This window comes from Prosopis cineraria, unplaced genomic scaffold (assembly GCF_029017545.1).
Source record: "Prosopis cineraria cultivar Desert tree isolate PC_DT_omini unplaced genomic scaffold, ASM2901754v1 PC8, whole genome shotgun sequence".
In the NCBI taxonomy this organism is placed as follows: domain Eukaryota; kingdom Viridiplantae; phylum Streptophyta; class Magnoliopsida; order Fabales; family Fabaceae; genus Prosopis; species Prosopis cineraria.
Window position 1 is genome coordinate 6252744 of NW_026555339.1, and position 24323 is coordinate 6277066.

Genomic DNA, 24323 nt, shown 5'->3' on the forward strand with positions numbered 1-24323 from the left:
GATGAAGATGGCCTGTGCCTTTCAATAATTCCATTACAAAAAGATGTAATTAATACCACAGAACCACGACTTGCTCCTTAATAATCTTCATATTAAATGTCAATTCTCGGTCCCATCTCATTATATCGGTCCAAATATTTCCTTAAGTTCAGGGTTTCTGTTCCCAAATCACTTTCCAATGATAAATTATTGCAGGTAATGGACGCAAAGTGGGACTGAGCTTCTTGACCAGAGAGTATTAAAAAATCTTCCTTTTTACCTGAACCACACTACCTCGAACATGTCCAATCAACTCCACACGTTTAGTATGCTTAGGCTTTTTTGTTTCTTTGCACTTGTGTGTGTGTAAAGCACACTGCTCTTGGGGCCTTTCGCCTCCATATTTTACTTTTACCCTTTGTTCTCCATCTTCAACATAATAAAATTATGATAATCACAAATATGATAATTATAAATGACAAACTCGGGATAGCTCTGGTAACTTAAAAGCACAATCTACTTAATATTGCATTTCTGTAGCAAACATCAATTCTCAAAATAAGAATAGCAATAAAAGAAGTTAAACAATATGTTAAATCCATGAAGCGAGAGCCAATTCCAACTATAATACACGATTAACCTAGGTCAGAAGTTCCATAGGAAGCATATTTAGGCCCTCCAGATCCGGAAAATGTTCTTACTTTATGGTAACCGATTCAACTATTTTAAAAAGTTGGGGGGGGGGTCCTGGACAATTGTCTGGAGGAGCAGAAGTGGAGGATGCAACCAACTGATACTGATATAACCGCTGATAGAACCAACCAATTCAATCAGCATCAAAGCATTATGAACAATTATGTTATCTAACGTACATGATCATGATGCTGGCAACAATAGTAGAGTTTGAATGTGAAGATATGGTTATCCCACTTGTAATCTTTAACTTTGATCTCCGGCCTCTGGTTAACAAACTACTGTGTTTTGATCATCATCTCATGTTATTCCTCACCCTTATACCTCCATGCTATTTTTAAAGATAACAAATAGGTCCAAGGAAGGAACAAAGTCGCTCTCACTGGGACTAATCAATGTTTACAAAGGCTCCGCTAACATCATTGAGAAAATTGCCAAGTTGAGCTAGGTTCATGGTTCAAAAAACAAACTATTTGACCATCATTTCAGATCTCTTGATTTAATCAAGGGTAAAAAGTAAAACTAAATGGGAACACCTCGGCTCCCAGCTAAGCCTTGATTTTATTGCAGCAATTCTACAAGTAGTGGAAAGCTAGTTCACGTCCGCCTACTGCAGCAATTTTGACTTGATCAGCCAAGATACTTACCCCCTGTCGCACGATCAAGTTTTGCCATCTACTTGAAGAGAAATTGCAGATTCCCTCTCATAGGCAGATTCACAACCACTAAATAGCAAAAAAAAAAAAAATTATAGTAGATAAGGTGAAACTCTGTAAGAAAATATTCTCATTAAAGGAAATGGTAATAAAAGAATCATTTATAAGAAGTGATGGTACAGGAAGCGAAAGTGTATTGTAGCACATTGACCAGACTATGTTCATTTGTGGTTAGCAGCTTGTATCAGGAAGGTAAATGTATTTTCTTTTCTAGAAGCAAGTCATAAAGATCGAGAAAAATCCATGATTCACAACCATTGATGAAGGAATCCTCACAAAGTTATGGATTGGAAGTGGCTATATAACTTCGGAGAGAACAAGGATGATGCTTGAACTTAGCAATAGCAATGTTCCCGGATCAGTTCAAAGCTTCATCTGAGATTCTAAGATAACTACACATTCACAAGTATCTACTCTACAGACAAATTGCTAACCTCACTCCCTGTTAACCAAAATAATGTCATCTCCCAAAACATTTCAGAATTGAAGAGGTAAAAGCAGAAGACAGGAATTTTATTCCAGCAGATCCTCCAGGGAAATATGATAAGGCATAATATCCAAGTGCTAGAACCTGCAAAAATTTTAATCAAAGATTGAATTAGAAAGAAAAATGAATCAATACCAATCATATAAAGAAAAATCTGTAGGGAAGACATATTTCGGTATTTCCACACACCCAGTGGGTGGAGTCATGTCATGGAACCCACGCCCATCACAACAGAAATGGACACAGGGATACGGTTACAAGGTCTACATTCATTCCCGAACAACAAATGTTGCTAAACATCACATGCAAATGCCTTTAAACAGACTACAAATAAATTGCATGCATTAACAATAATACACACAGAAGAGCAATCCAACAGAGAAATTAAAAAAAGAAAAGAAAAGAATAATTTTTACATCTCATGAGAATGATACCTGTAAAACAGAGAATATCACAGAGAGAATGTAGCTGTGAAGAACCATAGATACATATATGGTGCCGAACATGGTGCCGACGAAACCCAAAGTGAAAGGAAGCCTCTGAATAACAAGCAAACAGAGAAGGGCAAGAGGAAAGAATCAAACACATGCAATAGATCAAGGACACTGTCTTCTTTACCCAAACACACAAATTGGAAAAGTTATTTTATCAACATACAAATAACAGAAAATATAGTTCATAAAAAAAAAAAAACAGAAAATATAACATAGAATAGGTACCTCTTTTGATAACATGTGGACAAGCTGATTCTTTGCACCCTTGAGAGCAAAGAATGATCCAATAATAAGTCCACAGCCAAGAGTAAAGCATATAGCAAACTTTTGGGGCATAACCACCATAACAGGAAGGAACATGGTGAATGCAATGAATACAAAGAAGATCCCGGTCGCCAAAAACAAACCAAAATACATGATTGCCTTGCCAGAAGGAACATTACTAGTAGCAGACTGAAAGTTTCCATGTATATTGCTAACACCCTTAGAGAACCTAAACAATTGTTTTTTTTAAAAAAAAAAAATTAACTTGAAGACATTAGTGTAAGTAAAACTATAAAAAAATATTGGCCTCTAACCAACATGTTATTTCACCATGACACATGAGCAATTCAATTAAAAAAATTGAGCTTTATCCAGCCGTTTGTACCATCACAGGATGAAGCCAGAGAACAGTATCACTGACTTCTCTGCCATATTCACATCAAGTAAAATAGACGGGAAATGCTTTTTTCATATAGAATTGCATTGAAAACTTGTGTCAGTTACAGTATGTCTAAATATATTAGCAAAATCTGGAATAAAGGGATAAATCATGTATTTATGCATGTAATTCATTTAATCAAGACTTACTTCACATACAGGGTGGAAGGAACTTAGAATAAATTATAGTTGTCGACGAAACCATCACATGCATCAAGGGCAGTTGGGGAATACTGCGTGTCATTGCACATGGCGCAAGCTATAAGAGGAACTTTCATTGGGACACTTATGACATAGACTCAGTATTCTTGTCCCACAAGCCTAGCCTCTCCTACGTTTTGTCTCAATCTCTTACAAACATTGGACCTCACTTTCAGGTCAGTTTCTCCTGCCATTCTGATTATTTCTTCCCAGATTCATCTTCTTTTCTAACCTTTTCATTACCTTTTGTTCTCTAATTAATTTTTTATCTTAAACAAACATGTATTTAGACTGATGGAAGGTACTTTATCTGGGGGGAAAAAAATAGACTATAGTGGCAATTTTTTTGGTTTGAAGGGAAGTTAGCATATATGTTGGCAAAAGAGATGTGTGTATAATTTACTCTAACTATTACATTATGGATCTACTTACTAGGCATTTTTCCGTTCATAAAGTATAATATGCAAATAAGGTGTTATTATGTCATATTTATATCATTATTGCAAATCCATTGTGTGCAGAAGTATATGCTAGGGGAATGGATGGATAGGGGGTTATTTCAGGATAAACTTTTGTATGTTAATATCTGGAAAATCTAAAGTTCAGCTTTGACCAAAAAGTTTCAAAAACTTCGCATATTATCCTCTATTAAAGTTGCAAACCCTATATCCACTTACATAAAGAATCAAATAATGTTGTCAGTCAAATGGCCTCACATATTCCACCCAGGCAGAATATACACTTTATTTGGTCAGTCTCGGTCCTACTCATCCAAATTCTAGATCCTGGAAGCTCTTTTCCAGAAGAGTACCATCTTCAAAACACATGAACAAAGAGACATCATTCTGTACGGTCTGATTCTCTAAACCATTTTAAGCAGGAGGTTGGGTGTGACACATACATTTGGAGAAGCTGAAAAGCTGGACAAGAAACTTATCAGGACAGGGAATCCTGGAAAACAAATAAAACTGAAGCAAAAGCATGGTATAACCTCCGATGTTTTATTTTTCATACAAGCTATAATAACACCTTTACAGTTGATAGACAATTCTAATTATATAATTAAATAAATTATATAAATATCATCAAATAGAGAAAGGGACTATCCCAAACATCACTTCATCACCAAAAAAAAAGAAAAGGTTGTTATGTGCTTATCAACATCAATAAATATACAGTGAAAGTGTTTTCTGTGTAATATTTTGTTCCATGAAAGTGCAACGAAAATATAAGGAAGTCTTCATACCACTTCAAATATATGTATGGAAATATCATAGAAAATCTAGCAAAAGTCCAAAGTTATATAAACTTGAAACCAGAGTACAGACAACATCACTATCTAGTCACCACATCAGGCACATACACTAACAAGTATGCCTTTGAATTTTTAATCAAATTAAAATTATTAAAGGGATTACTTTCCCCTATAAAACCTACTACATTACCAATCAAGGAACCTTGTTACGTACTTATCTGTATTATTAAAACCAAGCGGAAACTGCTTTTTTCTTGGCATAATTGCTTGGTTCCCCGAAAGCTCATTGAAAAAAGAAAGACAGGAAGTTACTTCAAATATGAGTTTGGGGATATCATACAGAAAGAATGCCCATAATTAGTCAGCATACTATGGCAAAAGCCTTTAGTTATACAATCTCCGACGGGGGAGTACGGAAGACATCACTAATTAACCATCGGATTATGCATATGCACAAACAAGCATGCAATAGCATTAATAATATCGTAAGTTATTGCACAAAGGCAACCAAGTATTCACAAAGTTCAGAGAATCCAACACAAGGCTAACTCAGAAATAAGAAGCCGTGGGAATGGTTTACACATTGAAAGTTCCAGCGACAGTGTCGTTAGCCGACCTAACCGCTGCTTCCACATCGAAACCAAAACCCAAATCGGAGCTGTCCTGCGAGTTCTGTGACGATGTGTAGGAATTCCACTGGTCCGACAAAGAAGGCGACGGTTTACTGAGGTCTTCATTGTAAGAGCTCTTTGAGAACCATCCCTGAGCCATTTTCTGCAATTTTTGCTCTGTTTTGCTTCCTTGGCTCTCAAAACCCGAGTACCAAAATACAATCAATCGAAGAAGTTATGACAACATTCGAATTCAAGGCGCTGGAATTGTTCACAAACCAACACCATCTTCAAGAAAGCAACTTCGTGATATCGAAAGAAGGAAAAATGGAAGAGGCGTGCGCTTCAGGCTCCGGGACTCGGTCTGGTTTTGTGGTGCAACAGTTTGAAGTTCGAGCCCCAAGATTGCGTGCAAGTTAAGAATTAGATAGCCTCGGGCGCTTGTGGCATAATTGGGAAAAGTTCGGAGAGAGAGGGGGCGCGATTGGAAAGTGGCGCAAAGTTTTTCTTAATAAAATTACTGGTCCCCCGATTAATAATATTTTAAAATGTAATTATTAATTTTTAAAAAATATTCTTATTAATAATAACTTTATAATTATTATAAGGTGTTTAATAAAAATAAATATAAAAAGATAGAATTAATTAAAAAGTGAGTAATTACTTTATTGAGGTGAGATTCGGGATAAAGAGCGAGTATTAATTTCTAAATTTTCTTTTACTTATTAATTTATTTTCTAAGCTTTAATATTATACAATTTAATTTTCATAATTTATTAAGTTAAAAAATTGTGGAGACTGTATTATATTAAGTCAAAAAAATTTAATGACCAAAAATTACATTTTCCTTTTTTCTCGGGCCAGACAAATATTACAAATGTTTACCTTAAAAAAAATACTAAGTAGGGATCATGGGAACTTTTTTCTATTAGAAGAATATATAATCATTTTTCCTTGAGTTCTAATATTTATATACCTAGCACTTAAGGTTACAAATACAATGGAGATACATGAATGCTTTCGTGTCACCAAATCAGAAAATTGAAAAACTGAAATGATGCAATAATGCTCTAAAGTATGATAAATTGATATTCAATTCTTATGAAACAATTTGAAAGGGGAATGAAACTTGTAATCTCTCAAGTTTGTTTCAATCATTGATTTGAGCCATCAAGTTTAATTTTTATCATTTTAATCCCTTATATTTTTTTGAATTATCACATGAGTTTTTTAAAGTTTTAAATATTAATTGCCTCTCAAAATAATCTAATTTATAAAGTATATTAATAATTTGACATATACATACAACTAAATAAGAATAAATTAACCCTTAAATTAATTTAATTTTTAGCAATATAATTCCTTTCATTGTGTTTTGTTTTTTTTTTTATTTTTTTTAAATATGTGACATTTCCTTTAAATAATAAGGATCAAAGCAATAATTAAAATAAATTTAAGAGACTAATTGTTAAAAATTAAATTTGAGAGACTAAATATATATAACTAAAATAAATTTGAAAAGCTGAAAATTACCTTATTCTTAATTTTAATTTTTACAACTTTATTAAATTACTTGACTTGATCTCTATTTTTACCGGGTACATGACTTTAATAAAATACGGGACCTTTCACTCTTCGCACAATTTGAAACGGGGGAAATTAGTGAGTCTGTGGCAGCTAGAATATAATTACCATCCGCATTAGGTATTTTTAGGTTTGTTGACAAAGATATTTTTAGTTTTTGACCATTCAACCTTTCATTTAAAAAATGGGCCAAAAAAATTTTGATTATTAAAAAAAAAACTAATACAAAAAGATGTTAAAATTGTGGATTAGTAGTCTTATATACGAGAAGTCAAAAGATAAGCGCATAAAACTCTCAAAATACAAATGAAGGGATACTCAAAATTTTCAAAAGTTGAACTTCGAAGACCAAAGGCTCCTTTGCATGAGAAAAGAGGCTGCGTCGAGGACCAAACTGCATTCAACAACCAAAAAACTTCAAATCTGCAATGTTTTGTATAATCAATGTCAAACTTGCCTTATTAACTGCATATCTAACCTCTTCTGGTACTGGCTTCAAGTTCTCATTCACGTATCCTACAGAAGGTGGCACCAGTGCTCTTCTCTTTCCTACAAACGAAACTCACGAATATGAACATAGGAAAAAGAAACTGAATCCTTTCACACTTTCTTACTAGCTAATTTTCCAAGTAAAAATGCTGAAGATTCAAATTAGGTCGACAGCGGTAGAGCGACGTGTATGCAGACAATGATATTAAAAACCATCGTGAAAGGAATATGAATCCCGGGCCAGAACAGAAGAAAGACAAGAGAGGTATTAAGACTTGCTTCGTGACAAGAAAGTTATTTAGACCAATTCAGTTGTAAAAACACATCCATGCATGTCAATTCTCAAAGGTGATTTTTACCCAAGTTGACAACATGCTTACACATCCCTTGAAAATTGGATTGGTTTAGGTAACTTATATAGACAGGTTCCATATAAAAATCTCAAAAAATTAACAACTGATGATAATCATCTTTGAACTTACCACCAACTCTCATGCCAGTCAGGACCTCCTTCAAGCCTTCTATCATCTGTTACAAGAATTCCCAGACTAAGTTTTGCTTTCTGGTTGATACCAGATCATCGAGAGTTGGATTGTCAACGTACTAACCAATTTTTGGATCTCAACTTGATAAACAGAAATGCATCAAACCCTTAATCTTTAAAAGAACAAAAACTTGGCAGAATAAAGGGGGTTAGCTAAAAATCAGGTCTACTTTGCAGTCTAAGTTTTGATGGATTAATATTGTTTTATGTCATCGTTCCATTCTTCTTCTCTTCTCTCTCCTATCATTCTCTTTCTTCTCTAAACTTCATCTTTGCATCAAACCTGGTATTTTGAATGACAAATACTTGTTAAAATGAATAGGGAAAATATATTTACAAATCCTTATAATTTCATTCAATTTTAAATTAGGTCTCTACAATTTATTTTGTTTTAATTGAACTCTTATAGTTTGATCAATTAAATTTTTTAATCCTGAAGGTTAAAATCCTTAAATTTTTCCTTTAAAAAATTATTTTTTTATATTTTTATTAAATAATGATATGACTTTAGAAACAATTACATAATTTTTATAACTCAAAATTTATATAATTAGGTTGGCTTTTAAATATATATATATATATAGAATTTTCAAAAAAAATTAAAAAAATGAAAATAATATATTAAATCAAATTTTCTTTTTTCAATTTTGGCTAAAAGCATTAAATTAATATTTTGTAAACTCAAGAGTATTTTTGTTTCGTGAAATTTAATAATTTATTATCAATTTAACCTTTAGGGGCTAACATATATATAATAGATCAAATCATAAGGACTTGATTAAAATAAAATAAACTACAAGGACCTAATTTAAAATTGAGTGAAACTGTAAGGATTTGCAAATACATTTTCCCAAATAAATAATAAAAAGTTATTCATAAAATGATGAGGCAATAGCTAGAGTTTAGGAATGTAATTTCAAGTCACTGAACTTCAAATGACTTGAAATAATATGAAAGGGTTAAAATTAAAGAGCCAGTAATTTCCCTAGCATAATTTTAGAAATGATGACGCCAGTATCTACAATTGCAGGTATTTGCTGCATCACCACTGATATGACAATCGTAAATTAATTTCTAACAAAAAAGGATTTCCCCCAACAAGGTTGGTCTGATCCATGGGAAGACATTTGTAACCGGACCTAGATACCCAGAGTTCAAATGCTGGCACCATCATGTAAATAAGTTACTCTCAACTTTTCCCATTCAACTCAGGAACTCCATTTAACAGTATCTAAATTCCATAAATCGAATGAAAATGGTAGAGAAAAAGGATAAACTTCATCTGCTAGCCATGTTTTGAGGTTCAATGGAATTCATAGATTGAGTGAAAAGAAATTTCTGACCTGATTCTCATCCAAAGGAAGTATGACGGGTTTACTTTCTCCACTGAATTGATTCACAGTGCTATCATCAATCAAAGTATGAAAATGAAGCAACAGTAAAAGAATTAGGTTAGATATTACTGGAACAAAAACAAGAAAGGGAAATTATGAAACAAGAAACTGAACGATACACATTGTCTGCAAGTCCTATTGTCATTTGGATCATGAGAATTAATTTAGAATTAAGATTTTCATGGATATAATTACAGTTGCAAAGGGAAAATTCACGGTATGAAGCTACCTGTAAACAAAATATCCATTTGCACGCCTGCATACATAGTTGAATTCAACCAAATCTCCACTATGTGCTTCTGGTCCTTCCCCTTCAACAATATCTAATATGAAAATTACATAGAAAAGCTAATTATTTGCAAATGTTGGCACTGACTGCCTAATGTCTTTTTAATCAGATGGAAGGGTGAATGTACTAAATGCACGATGTTTGTGTTCAGTTAATTGCACTTCCAATCTAAAGAAGCATAGAAGGATTGATATATTTGGTATATTTTTATAATTTATTATTTATGGGAAGTTTTAGTTGAATTAAGATTAGGGATAGTCTTAATTAGATTAGGAAAATAAGTCTACAAAATCTATAAATAGGATAGACTACTATTTTGTTTTGCGACTTGGATTATTGAATGAGAATTGTGTTTCCACTATCTCTTTCTCTGGTTCTCTTTTCTCCTGTTCTCTCTTTTCCTCTCTCTTTCTCAACTAAATACCATAACAGAAAATCAATCATCAATCATTAAACCAACACCATGTGTTTTGGCAAGTAGCTGCATCAAATAGTGATGAGGCTGAGCAGTTTGAAACTTGTCTTATTGTGCAAAGGGATGTGGTATTTTAAGAATGCGAAAAACTAACTCATCAAATGTTGTTTTGACAAACAACATAAATCATTTTATTTAGGAAGGTATTGCAAACACAGAATTTTGCAAACTCATGGATTGGCATTGCAGAAATCAAATTCTTGTGTCTTCTAAATTTCATCATCCAAACATTACCCAAATGTCCTTGCATGAACATCTGTTCTAGCATGTAAGTCATTTTTTCTGTCAAAAGAAAACAGAAAAGAAAAGAAAAGAAACTTCATATGAGTAAGCTTAGAAACTTTGTACCTTGAATCCTCACTCCACTGTCAAGCTTAAAAGTCCTAGATGCTTCACAGTAAAAATAATAATCACTTATCACAAGAAATGGAAATCATCACTTCACTGAAGTAAGAAGTTTAAAAAGGGAAAAGGCAGAAAAACCGCAAGACTTCAGGTTCTTTCATCTCTGGCATTACTGGAGCAGCCAAAATTGGACAAGTATGAAATATGTGATTAAGCCCCACAAACTGTAGAATTAGCCTTCTTGAAAAATTTTTGATTGATGCTGTAGGAAGCCTGTTATCTGAGCTCTTCGGTGCAATATATTTGACATTTCCATTCTCAATGCACCTGGGTTAAGCAATATTTGACACAGTCAAGAGGCAAGTTTCCCAAGAAGTATAATATTTTCTGCCTTTAGTAAAAGCCATCTTGAATGAAAATATAAGTACTTCAACGTTGAAAAAGAAACATGATACAAAATAAAATGAATGAAATTCTATGTATTCTAACTAAGCTACCAAAGCTACATCCAGATAAATACTTCCATATAACTTCTCAATATCAAACTGCTTCAAGGTCAAGTCTAGTTCACAGAGACAGTGATCTACTGAGAACAAGGATACAAGTTGGTATACAATCATAAAACGTTTTAGAGTTGGTGTCATTGTAAAATCAAGGTTAACCAGCGGAAATAGCCTTATCAAGAAGGGATATGACATGCAAGGGATTTTGCAAAGGTAGCTGGCATTTGATTGCTCCCAAACCTAGGAGCTAATAACAAATAGCTGGTATTTCATTGTTGATTGACCAGTTACCTTTTTTTCTTTAATTACCATCACACCAGACTTATGAACCGACCGCATTAAGAAATTCCATAAGAATAATTTATAACATTGAATAAAATTGGAAAAAATAACACGATGAACACTCGAATGATCCAGAAAATTAAACAAAAATATGACTATGAATTCCTCAGTGCGGAAAACAAAGCAGGGGAATGACTATGGTTGTGAATGCGAAAAGGTTCACAATTCGAGAGCAGAAATGGAATGAAAAGAATGGAAATTATCACCTGGGAGAGGGGGATACAGAAGCGCAGCATGGAAGCGGAACCGAGCAAAACGAGGAAAATCCCATTGTTAACCTTGCGAAGGCGTCTCGACGTCTCGTCCACTGGAGGCTTTGGGAGTCATCAATACGGTTTTTTTTTTTAAAAAAAAAATCTGATTTGATTTGATTGATGATGATTTTGTTAAAATAAAAAAAACAAATTAATTACACAATATGGTTTTTAACCTTAATAACATTTTAAAAATAGTTGAAAAATATTAAAATGGAAGTGAGCAAGTTCCGTTATTGTTGTCAATCTTTTTTTTTTTTCACGGATAAACTTGAGTATTATAATTTTAAAGGGAAAACACCATGTCTCCAAATTTTGTTGAAGTTTTATTGTAAGTTTTTATCTTTTTTTTTATCACAGATCTTTATACTTTTATCTATTTAATATTAATCTTTATAATCTTAAAAAAATATTGATATAACATAAATAATATTAAAATTATCGATATATCTATTAACACTGTTAAATTTATATTAATATACTAAATGGGGCATTGTGTTGGATGTTTTACTAAATAAAATAAAAAAAATAAAAATTTCACATCAGGTATGATAAAAAAAAATGCTTTGCTTAAAAAAGAGTCACATCAAATAAAATAAAAGTCATAAATGTCTTAATATGGTGATGACTGACAGTAGAAAACCCCCAAAAAGCTTAAGGTGACTGTTTTTTTTTGTAATCTTGAATAGTTTTTTTAATTTATTTTACTTATTAAAAAGCCTAACTCAATACTCATTTAACACACTAACATAAATTTAATGGTATTAGTAGATATATCATCAATTTTAATATTATTTATATCACATTAATGTTTTTATAAAATTATAAGAACTAGTCTTATAGATAGAGAAAAGTATAAAGATTTAAATTGCTAAAAAAATAATGCAATGACCAATTATAGAACTAGAGCAACCCCAAAATAGTGTTTTCCTTAATTTTAAGCAAGCAATAGATAGATGTGTTGGAAATTAATTTTTGAAACGTTCACCAGTTCGGTATCCCACGTGTCTACCTCGCAAAGGTAGTGGTATTAATTTTGAGGGTTTCTTCCTTGCTACTCCCTTTGAGGTTTTAAAATTTTTATCTTTAATATAAAATATTTGATAATTTTTATTTTTTAATATTATTCTCATTAAAATTTATTAATTGTAAGAGGAAATGCAACACGAATTCAAAAAAATTCACTTAAATGAGAGTAAGGTTTGAAATTTCTTCTATTTGCAAACAAAATTAATAACGTTATCACTTCTTTCTAATTTTTATGAAATAATTAGAGGTATCTTGAAGTGGGAAGTAGAAGCAGCATGAGTCAATATATTTTTTTTTTAAAAATACTTTATATTAGATAGTAGAGTTGTTAATTAAAATTAAGTTAGTTAGACTTGTTCCTTTAAACTTAAAAATGATTAGGGTTGAGCCATTATTTGAGGTTAAAAAATAATAATTCACGTTTAAGCCCATAAATAACAAAGTTAGTCCTTTTAAGTCATTTTATTATTTTTAAAAAATCTTAATCTAAAAAAATGACTAAGTATTTTATTAAAAGAAATAAAAATCCTAGATTTAATCCTTCATCTTTTATTCATTTATTAAGATTTAACTTATGATACTATCAAAATTTAATTTTGATTGGTGTTGATTTGATATTAACATGTATGTTTAAGTTTTATATGTTTGTTATAGTGTGAATTGACTAACATTTATTTTCCTAGAATTAATCTTATGTTAAATTTTTTAAAATTTTAAATTTAAAAAATAAGGTTAAAACTTTAAGAGCCAATCCTTTAACTTTTCGAGTTAGAGTTGGGCTTTGAAAAATTAAAACAAACCTGTTTACATCCTGACAATTCAAAAAATACCCTTAACAGCCCTATTAAAAAGGATGTTTAGAAGCTCAAATAAATACTTTTTTAATTTAGCACTGATTCTTAATTTTTCCTCTTATTTCTCTTTCTTTTTTTATATGTGCTTGGTTGGCTTTGTATTTTGTTCATAGCAATATTTAATTTACATACAAATTTTTTTACAATAACTTAATTTTAATTCAATTCAATTAATGTTCTTATTAAATATTAATTTAATTAATTAAAATTAAATATTAAATAATTAAAATAATAGCTCATGCAAGAAAAGAAAGCAACTAGCGCAACCGCGTCTGGGCTGAGAAGGATCTAGAAACCCTAGTCTAGTCTCCACTTCCTATATTAATGCTCCATTCCCTTCGTTCGCTCTGCCTTCCATAATTTTTCCCTCTGAGCCGGTGAACCTCGAGTCGCTAGCTGATCTATTTCTTCTCTACGATCTGCAAAATGTCGGAGACGGAGACGTTCGCCTTCCAGGCTGAGATCAACCAACTTCTCAGTCTCATCATCAACACCTTCTACAGCAACAAGGAGATTTTCCTTCGTGAGCTCATCAGCAACGCTTCAGATGTAAGGTCTTTCTGTCTATTTTCATTGTTTAGTTTATTCTCCATTGCCTTTCTAAGCCTATGGCAAGTTTTACGATTAGATTTTATTTGGCCTGCTTTCATCATTGTTAATTTCTTTGTAAATTTGCATTCACGCGGTTTCATTTTATGTTACCCGGTCCTATTATATTCTTCGTGTTATTTACTTTCTGTCGGTGGATTGAAACTAAGCTCCTGTTTTTAGTGGTTATTGTGGATTCGTTTGTTTATAATTTCGACACTTCGATTCTCTACCCTGTCTAAAGATATCTTTTTCCCCTTTGAATGTTGTTGTCAATTGCGTGTTCTCTGGCTTTCACTTTAGATTAGAGTGAGCGATAATTAGGTTATCCGTAAGGTTGGACGTCCTTCACGGATTTTTATTATAGCTTTTCCTTCTCATTAAAAGTTTCTTTTTTCTTTTTTAATTGGAGCTACCTGAGGCGACTGCTTTTGGTTTTATTTCTTCATGCTGAAAGGGAATGCTTGACGTCACGGGATCTCTCTGACGTTGATTCTATTTTGGTTTGAGGAGCAGTTGTTTTGTGATATGTAGTGCTAGTCGTTAATGACCACTTTTAACTTTCCACTTTTGGAATGTATGGCAAGTTAGCGCTTAAGTTTGGTCCAAGTCTGATTTCTGTGACTCTGCATCAATGTAGGCTTTGGACAAAATACGATTTGAAAGCTTGACGGACAAGAGCAAGCTTGATGCTCAGCCGGAGCTGTTCATTCACATTGTTCCTGATAAGACAAACAATGCGTTGTCCATTATCGATAGTGGTATTGGCATGACCAAAGCTGGTAAGATAATACTGCCTGGTCTTCTATGTGATCAGTTTATACTGAAGTGTACGATGATTAATTGGCGTGAACAAATGTGCGTTATGTTAAACAGATTTGGTAAACAACCTTGGTACCATTGCAAGGTCCGGGACCAAGGAATTCATGGAAGCCCTGGCTGCTGGTGCTGATGTAAGCATGATTGGGCAGTTTGGTGTTGGATTCTACTCAGCCTACCTTGTTGCTGAGAAGGTCATCGTCACCACAAAACACAACGATGATGAACAGTATGTCTGGGAGTCTCAAGCTGGTGGATCATTTACTGTTACCAGAGACACATCTGGTGAACAACTAGGCAGGGGAACCAAGATAACTTTATTCCTGAAGGAAGATCAGCTTGAGTACCTTGAGGAACGCCGCCTGAAGGATTTGATTAAGAAGCATTCTGAGTTTATTAGCTACCCTATTTCTTTATGGATTGAGAAGACTACCGAGAAGGAAATATCTGATGATGAGGACGAGGATGAAAAGAAGGACAAAGAGAAGAAAGATAAGGAAGGTGAAGTTGAGGATGTGGATGAGGAGAAGGAGAAGGAAGAGAAGAAGAAGAAGAAGATCAAGGAGGTGTCCCACGAGTGGTCATTGGTGAACAAGCAAAAGCCTATCTGGATGAGGAAGCCTGAAGAGATCACCAAGGAAGAATACGCTGCGTTCTACAAGAGTCTCACAAATGATTGGGAAGATCATTTGGCTGTCAAGCACTTCTCTGTTGAGGGTCAGCTTGAGTTTAAGGCTATTCTGTTTGTTCCCAAGAGGGCACCTTTTGACCTCTTTGACACAAAGAAGAAACCTAACAACATCAAGCTGTATGTTCGACGTGTCTTCATCATGGATAACTGCGAGGAGTTGATTCCTGAATACCTTAGCTTTATAAAGGGTATTGTGGATTCTGAGGATCTCCCGCTCAACATTTCCAGAGAAATGCTGCAGCAGAACAAAATTCTCAAGGTCATTCGTAAGAATTTGGTCAAGAAGTGCATCGAGCTTTTCTTTGAAATTGCTGAGAACAAGGAGGATTACAACAAGTTCTACGAGGCCTTCTCCAAGAACCTAAAACTCGGTATTCACGAGGATTCTCAAAACAAAACAAAGATCGCCGAATTGCTCAGGTACCACTCCACAAAGAGTGGCGATGAGATGACCAGCCTGAAGGACTACGTGACCAGGATGAAGGAAGGCCAGAATGATATTTATTACATTACTGGAGAAAGCAAGAAAGCCGTAGAGAACTCCCCATTCTTGGAGAGGCTGAAGAAGAAGGGGTATGAGGTGCTATTCATGGTCGATGCTATTGACGAGTACGCTGTTGGTCAGCTCAAAGAATTCGAGGGCAGGAAGCTTGTATCTGCCACAAAGGAAGGTCTCAAACTCGACGATAGCGAAGACGAGAAGAAAAAGCGAGAAGAATTGAAGGCGAAATTTGATGGACTGTGCAAGGTGATCAAGGATGTATTGGGTGACAAGGTTGAGAAAGTTGTAGTATCCGACCGTGTAGTTGATTCTCCTTGCTGTCTAGTAACTGGTGAATATGGCTGGACAGCAAACATGGAAAGGATCATGAAAGCACAGGCACTGAGAGACAACAGCATGGCTGGTTACATGTCGAGCAAGAAGACGATGGAGATTAATCCTGAAAATGCCATCATGGAGGAGCTGCGTAAGCGCGCTGAGTCAGACAAGAATGATAAATCTGTCAAGGATCTTGTTCTGCTGCTCTTCGAGACTTCTCTTCTTACCTCTGGGTTCAGCCTCGACGATCCCAACACTTTCGGGAACAGAATCCATAGGATGCTAAAGCTTGGACTGAGCATTGATGAGGATGATGCAGGTGACGGTGATGCCGACATGCCTCCATTAGAGGATGCCGGTGACGGTGAGGCCGAGGGTAGCAAGATGGAAGAAGTTGACTAATTCTGACAATCATTTCCTTTTTTTAATATTACTATTAGCGGAGGGAAGTCTATTTTTGGTCCAAGGTTTTTGGTTTTTGTGGGTTTATATGATGCAATTAAGTAACAATTTCTTGAAAATTTTCATAATCTGATATGGTTATTTGTTGTCAATTTATGGTTTACCCATTAAATTTATGTCTTTTTGATATTAGCGAACTGGTGAGATTAAGATAATCCGGGCAGCGCATGTTTAAGTTTGGAATTTATGTCGAGCTCTTTCTGACTTTATCTGGTTTCCTAAATAAATTTTGATGAAAAATTATCTTCTATCTAGATGTTGTTAATGGTTTCTAATAAATCATAATTTCTTAAATTACCATTACAGTGACAATTAATTAATAGATTAATAGATAGATTGTATTTATTGTTTTTAAAATATCAAGAAAAACTTATTTCGAATAATCACTTAAAAATTAAACTTCAACTTCATCTTTTGAACTGAGTAACATTCGGCGTTTCGGCCGAAGAAGGACAAGATAGTAGATGTAGTCATAACAAAGAGAAACATGTTCTATTCGTTGCTCTCATGACATTGGAAAGAGACGGACAATAATAATCGAGGTGTAAAAGATTAAAAATCAAAGAATGATCAGTATGGTAACGCTCTTCTCGGATGAAACACCTTATCTTATGAGAACAAATTGAAATGCTCGTTCCATTCTCCTTCATAGTAGGAATCTTTTGAGGATAATGAACCGAAGGGATAGCAACTGGGACTGAGCGAGATTGAACAGCTGACACCTAAATTCCAATCTTTGCCTGCAAGTTTGCCTTCGGATAATATCAAAAGACAGTGCAAATGTCATCAAAACACTAGTCGGCATATGTGTTATCCATGCAAATATACAGTAGATGCTCTAACTTCATCTGAATGTTGCTCTAAAAAGCAAGATTTATAACTAGGTGACTATGTGCCTTCTTCGAAATATTCAAGAATATTAGTGTCACTTCTATCAACCGCAATTCAGGTCAAATGAATCAATTTAAACCAAAAAGATAAAACCAAGTTACACCGTATCACATTCTTGCCTCTAAAAAGAAAATTCGAATTCCGAATTAAACCTCAAGCCAAAAAAAAAAAGAATGTATTTCCAGGATCACTCATGATTAAATACAAATGCACAAAGCCAAATATCTCACTCTTCATCTTCGTCTCCTTCAGAATTATGATATGACCAAAGTAAGGGAGTCAGGAGGAAACTCTAAATCCTGCAGGAAAACGAATCTTTGGCAACATGAACGGAACAGACTGAAAACCGGAGCTTCAAGTATCATCTACTTGTGAATGGAACACAAAGCTTGGGAATGTTGTGGTGATGTCCCTGTTCAAACAGATGGAACATAATGTTACAGCCAGTGAAAATTGGTAAAAGGCGCGCGCAAGAGAGAGAGAGAGAGAGAGAGAGAGAGAGAGAGAGAGAGTGTATTGGGGGGGAAATGATAGGAGTTCAACATATATCATAGTTTTCTTGGTTGTGGGTCTGAGTCTTCGTGAGTATTGTTTCATAATATACCAACAGCAGCAAAGAGCAATTGCATGTGTAGTGCATGCAAATGTGCAGGTATAATCTCAGTCAAAATGGATTTCTAATGGACTGGTAAAAGAATTTATAATTTAGGAATTACTTGAGATATTGAAGGGTCATATTCTTCAAAAGTGACGGGTGGCGTAAAACAAGGCTTCTCCACTCCTCCTTGTCAATTTTGCCATCGTGCTTTGTATCTGCTTCCTCAAAAGTCTGGAGAAATACAGAAAAGTTATAACTTTTTCTCAACATGCAAGAGATCAATCCAGAAGAATGATACAGAAAAGGCCTAAGCACAAGAAAAAGAATGGGGAATCACCTTGTCAATTATACTTTCAATAACATCATCTGATAAGTTCATCCCAGATTCAGCAAGCGTAGCTACTACCATTTGCTTCACCTTTACAGAAGATGCAAAATCAAATTCAGACTTGTTCTGATTGAGGACCATTAACAGGGACAATCAAATAAAAAAAATTACATTAAATTAAATTAAATACAGTATTTACCTCCTGCCTTTCAATAAAACCTTGCTGCTTGAGATCATACAGTTGAAAAGAAACTGAAACACAAGACTATGTGGGCTCAATTTTGTCTCATATAAAGAGAGGTCCCTAAATTCAAATGGTACATCAACTTAAAGCTTAAGTATAGTAATTTCGTCTAAGATGATCATATAAAGCAAATAGTTTTTAAACATACATTCAATCTTTTCATCAATAGGGGCATTCGGATGGAAAACAGATAAAGCACGAGCAAATTCTTCAAAGCCTAGTATCCCATTGTGCTTTGTGTCAAACAAATCAAATACCTGATAGAAAACACAGAGAAGCTCATTCAAGAAGCCAATCACTTGAGATCATATAAATAAATATGCAAGCAAACACAAAAAGGGCAGCTCAGCATTCATACTAATCCAGAAATATATGGTGTTAAAGCGAACTGTCTGAAAAACGTGTAGTTGTGTACCATGTAAGCACAGCTTCAAGATTCAGCAACTCAATATAAACATTAACTTCAAAGTTAGCAAACATGCAAACAAGATCGGAAGCACAGTTACATTTAACATATAACAACATAATGATTCTAATCTTTACAGTTCATAGGTACCCTAATATACATTGTATGTAAACATCAGTATGGAGAGGGTAAATGAATAACTTGAAATCATTAAATACCCATCTTGAAGTTAGTCAATATAAGCACTTAACCATGCCTGCATGGACAGCCCCACCCCTCCTTGTCACAACAACATTTAAGTACAAAGTTCAACATAATAGATTTAAACCAAAGATAAGATTAAATAATTTGACAAATTACCCGATCAGCAAACAAACTCTCCTTTTTGTTCGTCTTGAATAGTGCTAACTGGAACTCCTCCTGCAAATGATGTAAACTGATGTTAGAGGAAAAACTGAAAAGTGAACCAGCTTCCAAATAGAAATTTGAAACCTGGATCTATAATTATATGACAGAGAATCATCAATACAACTTCTATCACAAGACAAAAAGTAAAAGCTAACTTAAGACAATATGATGTGTCCAAAATATATGTTGTCAGACGGTTAAACGGACAAACCTTGTTAATCAGCCCATCATCAATCACAGCACAGCTGATTTTCTTAAAGAGCTCATAGAGTGCTTCTATTTCACTTACACTGACTGCATGAAAGGGCAAAAACAAATGCTTATCTTCAGTACAAACAGTTAGGAGCTACTTCCACAGATTAGAGTTGCAGGTAGCTGAAAAAATAGCTTTCATTTTCATTCCCCTTTTCCTGACACAATATGCACCACAAATTACATACTCTCAAAACCCAAGGGCGAAACACAACATACAGAAATGCATATTTTTATCAGAAGGCAATGATTAACAAATCAGCAGTGTATTATAACTTCAAGGTCACAAAGGTCAATATCTTACAAACTGTCTCCCTTGCCAGAAGTTCGGGATCTTCAAGGCCCCTTGGCTGCTTATCAAGGTCACAGAAACGTAATAAGGAAGCAAATAAATGCTTGAGACCCTCTGCACACTGAAACATGATATCTCTAGCAAATCAAGACCATCCATAACTGTTTCACAAAGAAAAGAGTTAGATATTCCATTTATTTCATTCCTTGCAAAGACAATGTACTATAGGTAAATGGTGAGTGAACCTTTTAACCATTTCCAATTTCTTCTGATGAACCCTGAAGCCAAGAAAATTTAAAGCAGCGCTGCAAAGAATGACTGGTTTCAAGACGGAAATACAAATCATCAGACACTGGTAGGAGAAGAAAGTGCTCAACATCGAAAATACAAGAAAAAGTTCCATGACCAGAACTTAAAACATCATACTCAAAACAGTTCATGTTGCTTCCCTTTTCTTTGCAGCATACCAAATCAAGTTGACAATGCATTTCGAAAGTCTATTCACATGTACATATGCACAAAATTACATACATATCCTTGGTGCAAAGTAAATTTCAGGAACTATAATACATTACATCAAAGCATTGCCAAGAGAAAAAAATAGAAGACCGGTCACTGTAGGTGTCAAAAAAGGTTTACAAATCCGATCATGAAACACAAAATAACTGCAAAAATCACCATACATTTCTTTTTGAGACTAAATCCAAGACATCAGTTCTGTTCCCGTTTACGACTCTTGGACACGAGCACTTCATAAAACGGAGAAATTAAAAAAAAAAAAAAACTCATTACTTATCTCAGTAAATTCAACACAAAAACCATAAATGTCAACCAACAAATTAGGAATATCATATCTAATCGTTTCATATACCCACACATGACGGCATAAAAATTCGTGGCGAAAAAACAGCAACACCATCTCTGCCATGCAACAAGGCCACAGATCAAGTCCAAAATTTAAACACGGATCCATGATCTCACATATAGCTTCACACCGAAAACATGCGAAGATTGCCTTAGAGAGATCTCAGATTGAAATTCAATAGCCAAGAAAAGTTTCCAATTTTCTAAACTTCGGAATGGCCGTGAATTCGGGCTTAAAGAAAACTCAGGGAATAAAACATCGACCCCCGCCGGAGAACCCAAAAAGAAAGGGATTTTAGAGAAAGCTGAAGATAACCATGCTGAAACAAGAGATGTTATCATATAATCTGAGATTTCTGGGTAATTAATCAAAGAGGGCAGAGAATTAGGAAAGAAATTAAAAAGAAAAAAAAAATCTCACCTTGGCGATGGAGAATCGACAGAAGACCGTAAAAATTACAAGTGGGGATTGTGAGTGTTGAAGTCTTCGTCAGAGGGTTCTCTGCAACCTCCGGTTGACTGTTACAACGAATCCTTTCGTAAAGGTAACGAGGATAGTCTGATAGATGACAGAGAGATTACAAGTTGGGAATTGGGATGCTAAAATTGCTAGCAGAGTAATAAAATCAACTAAAAAATTTGACGGGCAATAGGGAGTGAATATCGCGATGCACGGGGAGCATGTACTTTCATTGCATTTAATTTAAAAATTTTACAAATAAATATATATATATATATATTTTTTTTTTTTTTGCGGCTAAATACAAACTTTGCATAGTGTTTGTTGGTATAATTATAGATTTTTTATTCATGGTTAAAAAAAAAATTATACATCTTATATCTTATATATTTTAAAAGCACGTCTCTACACACACATGCGCATGATGATATAATATTGCGTGGCCGGAGAAGATGACCTTTTTCTTTCTTTCTTTCTTTATTATTATTATTATTATTTTATTATAAGATAGAGACAGGGAGCTGTTTTAAAAAAAAGTTGGAAACCCAACATTTTAGATAATTACAACGATAACGTAAAACTCAACTAAGTTTATCTTTTCAAATATTTTATACTCTATACATAAATTTTATACTTATATTTATATTATATTATTACAATATTTTCTATTATAAAGATATTATCAATATTAATTCTATTTCATTCAACATTATTTTTTCTTTTAATTCAATTTAAATATTATAATTATAATTCAAATAATATATTATTTTTTGCTGAGATGAAATATAGTATTGATTTGAATTAAATGCAAAAAAAAATTGAATTAATATCCTTTTGATTTTTTTTTATTTTTTTGAATTTAAATGACATTTTGATGATACAATCAAATCAATATCCAAACTTACTTAGAATATTTTAATTATAATTCTAATACTTATTTTTTCTGAGATGAATAGTATTATTGATTTGAATTAGTTGGAAAAATCGAATTAATATCCTTTTGAGAACTTTTTTCAATTTAAATGAGATTGATTGTACAATCAAATCAATATCCAAGTCAAGCAGCGAGCAAAAATATTTAAAATAATAAACAGCCAAGAGCTAAAAATAAAGTATTTATCGGTTTCATATATTAATATCTTTGTTTAAAAATTAAAACAAACCACGAATAACCAAGTTTTTATTTTTTACCAGAAAAACAATCAACTTTCTTGAAAAGCAACTTTTAAAGAAGTGTATTTTTTTTCTTGTTAACCTTCAATATTACGCAGAATTAAAAAAAAACAATAATAATATGCTGTAAATAATGTGTTTTGTTATAGAATTTAGTAAATGCATTTATTGACTTTACAAAATAAAAAGAAATTAAAAGTTGAAAAATATTTAAAGAGGTCCACACATGATGGTTACGCAATGGAATTCTGGTAATTTAAGTCTGATATATACTATACCCTCTTTTAAAATAAAGCTCTTTTTAGAAGGAAATTATTATTTTATTTGACATGTCATTTTCAAAGTTGATTACTTTTTCTATTACACCCTTACTCGTATATAAGTAACGTGTAAATGTGTCCCTGCGTTAAATTAAGAATAAACTTGACAGGATGATCAATATTCAATATTTTGAATCAAGACGGAGTAGCAGTAGTGGGCCAGCATTGCACTCCTCCTGATTTTAGATGTATTCGATCTCCGCCATAATACGGAACAATACTAACTATTTCATGATTTTAGAAAATAAGTAAAATCTTAATCTCTTAACAAATTTATAACGTTTCAATTATATTTTTATTAAATATTTTATATAAATATCTTAATAGTGACAATTAAAATTTCAATACATCATTTAAAAAAAAGTAATAATTGCGATAGAGATATTTTTGAAAAAATAAATATAAAAATTACTAAATATTTTATATTTTAAACTAACAAGATTTTTAAAAGATAGTCCATATTATGTTTCGGATTGAGTAAGTTGTTTCTAGCTATTTCTCCAATTAAGGAGATAATTAAATTATTGATGTTTGTTGTCTTAAATTTTTTTAATTTTATCTTTATTAAATATATTATTTTCTAAAATAATTTCTCTAATACAAAAAATTTTAATCTATTCATAAAAAAATTGTGAGAGGGTAAAATTAAAATAAAATAATTAGCAGTTGAATTTTTTTATATAAAATGATTTGTAAAAAAACTATCTATCCTTTTTAAAATCAGAGGAAATATGTAAGGAAGAGGATAGCGTGCACCCTACCTACCTCCATCCCCCCCACATGCCAACTACCTCTCACGCCATCACACGTGAGGGAGCTCACTGCATCCAGAGTGGATTAGCACGCGACATTGCATTAATTGAGTCACGTGTGTCACATTCCCAACCACATTCAATTCCTTAGCTAATTTCATCATTCACAATCCCAAGTCAAATATTTCTGTCACAATCTAAGTGAAGCACTCTCCCAACTTTGACTGCAAACCTCAATTATTTCTTTTCAATATTCTTTCATACTCCCCAGCTTTGATATTCAAAGTCGCCGGAATGAATGCATGCATCAAACGTGGTCGTTTGAATTAAAGACAACAAAAATGATCATGATTCACGTGTGAAAATGGTAATTGTCAATGCTGCTCTATGAATATATATATTACACTTTTTAGTAGATAAATCAATTAAGCCACCCTCTATATTAATTCGCGTGAATAGTTTTATGGCAAAGACGTCTTCGCGCGAAAAGCTTGCGTTGAAGAATAAGAATAATGAACTTGGTCCCAAAAAAGTTTCACTGAGATTTGTTTTATTTACGTTAAAAAATGAAATAAATAAATAAATCAAGAAACCTTGTACACTTTGTTACATGTCATTCTCTCTATTTGTTATGTATTTCACCAATATTCAAATAGTACCAAATTCAAGCAATCTCTATGCTTAAACCTTCATCTACCCCAACCGTTGCATTCAA

General features: G+C 33.3%; 4 protein-coding genes across 8 annotated transcripts; 1 reads left to right on the forward strand and 3 right to left on the reverse strand.

The window, feature by feature from the left end:
- Window positions 1-1031: 1031 nt before the first annotated feature.
- On the reverse strand, window positions 1032-5592 carry LOC129318223 (protein transport protein SFT2-like). Of its 2 annotated transcripts, XM_054962870.1 has the most exons (6): window positions 5110-5250; window positions 3950-4192; window positions 2595-2862; window positions 2310-2414; window positions 1823-1959; window positions 1032-1397 (listed from the first exon to the last, which is right to left on the reverse strand). In XM_054962870.1, coding segments are annotated over exons 2-5 (486 nt in total). In that variant the 5' UTR covers window positions 3952-4192; window positions 5110-5250; the 3' UTR covers window positions 1032-1397; window positions 1823-1848. The 2 variants fall into 2 exon arrangements, with proteins under 2 accessions (XP_054818845.1, XP_054818844.1); XM_054962869.1 differs by lacking the exon at window positions 3950-4192 and having other exon boundaries at window positions 5108-5592.
- Window positions 5593-6893: 1301 nt separating this feature from the next.
- On the reverse strand, window positions 6894-11439 carry LOC129317701 (peptidyl-prolyl cis-trans isomerase FKBP16-1, chloroplastic). Of its 2 annotated transcripts, none has more exons than XM_054962058.1 (8): window positions 11310-11439; window positions 10397-10585; window positions 10262-10296; window positions 9379-9472; window positions 9099-9141; window positions 7694-7739; window positions 7201-7271; window positions 6894-7116 (listed from the first exon to the last, which is right to left on the reverse strand). In XM_054962058.1, the coding sequence occupies exons 1-8, from the start codon at window positions 11372-11374 to the stop codon at window positions 7018-7020; spliced, it is 642 nt and encodes a 213-aa protein (XP_054818033.1). In that variant the 5' UTR covers window positions 11375-11439; the 3' UTR covers window positions 6894-7017. The 2 variants fall into 2 exon arrangements, with proteins under 2 accessions (XP_054818033.1, XP_054818032.1); XM_054962057.1 differs by having other exon boundaries at window positions 9099-9159.
- Window positions 11440-13575: 2136 nt separating this feature from the next.
- LOC129318446 (heat shock protein 81-1) lies at window positions 13576-16712 on the forward strand. The gene is made up of 3 exons (XM_054963208.1): window positions 13576-13789; window positions 14469-14610; window positions 14705-16712. The coding sequence occupies exons 1-3, from the start codon at window positions 13667-13669 to the stop codon at window positions 16558-16560; spliced, it is 2121 nt and encodes a 706-aa protein (XP_054819183.1). The 5' UTR covers window positions 13576-13666; the 3' UTR covers window positions 16561-16712.
- Window positions 16713-17007: 295 nt separating this feature from the next.
- Window positions 17008-21566, reverse strand: LOC129318704 (calcineurin B-like protein 3). 3 transcript variants are annotated; one of them, XR_008595292.1, is made up of 11 exons: window positions 21325-21566; window positions 20285-20357; window positions 20052-20200; window positions 19707-19789; window positions 19448-19507; window positions 18830-18938; window positions 18637-18689; window positions 18447-18527; window positions 18228-18340; window positions 17742-17923; window positions 17008-17372 (listed from the first exon to the last, which is right to left on the reverse strand). XR_008595292.1 is itself a non-coding variant. In XM_054963618.1 (10 exons), the coding sequence occupies exons 3-10, from the start codon at window positions 20167-20169 to the stop codon at window positions 17866-17868; spliced, it is 675 nt and encodes a 224-aa protein (XP_054819593.1). In that variant the 5' UTR covers window positions 20170-20200; window positions 20285-20357; window positions 21325-21566; the 3' UTR covers window positions 17528-17865. The 3 variants fall into 3 exon arrangements, 2 of the variants coding, with proteins under 2 accessions (XP_054819593.1, XP_054819594.1); XM_054963618.1 differs by lacking the exon at window positions 17008-17372 and having other exon boundaries at window positions 17528-17923; XM_054963619.1 differs by lacking the exons at window positions 17008-17372; window positions 21325-21566 and adding an exon at window positions 20723-20788 and having other exon boundaries at window positions 17528-17923.
- Window positions 21567-24323: the final 2757 nt, after the last annotated feature.

What these genes read in the sequence shown, in the direction of transcription:
- LOC129318446 (XM_054963208.1), top strand. Translation starts at nt 13,667, where the DNA reads ATGTCGGAGACGGAGACGTTCGCCTTCCAGGCTGAGATCAACCAACTT. An exon ending in TCATCAGCAACGCTTCAGAT is followed by an intron (nt 13,790 to 14,468) that starts GTAAGGTCTTTC and finishes GCATCAATGTAG; the next exon opens with GCTTTGGACAAAATACGATT. An exon ending in TATTGGCATGACCAAAGCTG is followed by an intron (nt 14,611 to 14,704) that starts GTAAGATAATAC and finishes TATGTTAAACAG; the next exon opens with ATTTGGTAAACAACCTTGGT.
- LOC129318704 (XM_054963618.1), bottom strand. Translation starts at nt 20,169, where the DNA reads ATGTTTCAGTGTGCAGAGGGTCTCAAGCATTTATTTGCTTCCTTATTA. An exon ending in TCTGGCAAGGGAGACAGTTT is followed by an intron (nt 19,790 to 20,051) that starts GTAAGATATTGA and finishes CCTTTCATGCAG; the next exon opens with TCAGTGTAAGTGAAATAGAA. An exon ending in AGAGTTTGTTTGCTGATCGG is followed by an intron (nt 18,939 to 19,447) that starts GTAATTTGTCAA and finishes GTTTTCTATCAG; the next exon opens with GTATTTGATTTGTTTGACAC.
- LOC129317701 (XM_054962057.1), bottom strand. Translation starts at nt 11,374, where the DNA reads ATGGGATTTTCCTCGTTTTGCTCGGTTCCGCTTCCATGCTGCGCTTCT. An exon ending in AAAGAACCTGAAGTCTTGCG is followed by an intron (nt 10,297 to 10,396) that starts GTTTTTCTGCCT and finishes TGAAGCATCTAG; the next exon opens with GACTTTTAAGCTTGACAGTG. An exon ending in GACTGGCATGAGAGTTGGTG is followed by an intron (nt 7,272 to 7,693) that starts GTAAGTTCAAAG and finishes TTTCGTTTGTAG; the next exon opens with GAAAGAGAAGAGCACTGGTG.
- LOC129318223 (XM_054962869.1), bottom strand. Translation starts at nt 5,298, where the DNA reads ATGGCTCAGGGATGGTTCTCAAAGAGCTCTTACAATGAAGACCTCAGT. An exon ending in GTCGCTGGAACTTTCAATGT is followed by an intron (nt 2,863 to 5,107) that starts GTAAACCATTCC and finishes ACAATTGTTTAG; the next exon opens with GTTCTCTAAGGGTGTTAGCA. An exon ending in TGATATTCTCTGTTTTACAG is followed by an intron (nt 1,960 to 2,309) that starts GTATCATTCTCA and finishes AAATTTTTGCAG; the next exon opens with GTTCTAGCACTTGGATATTA.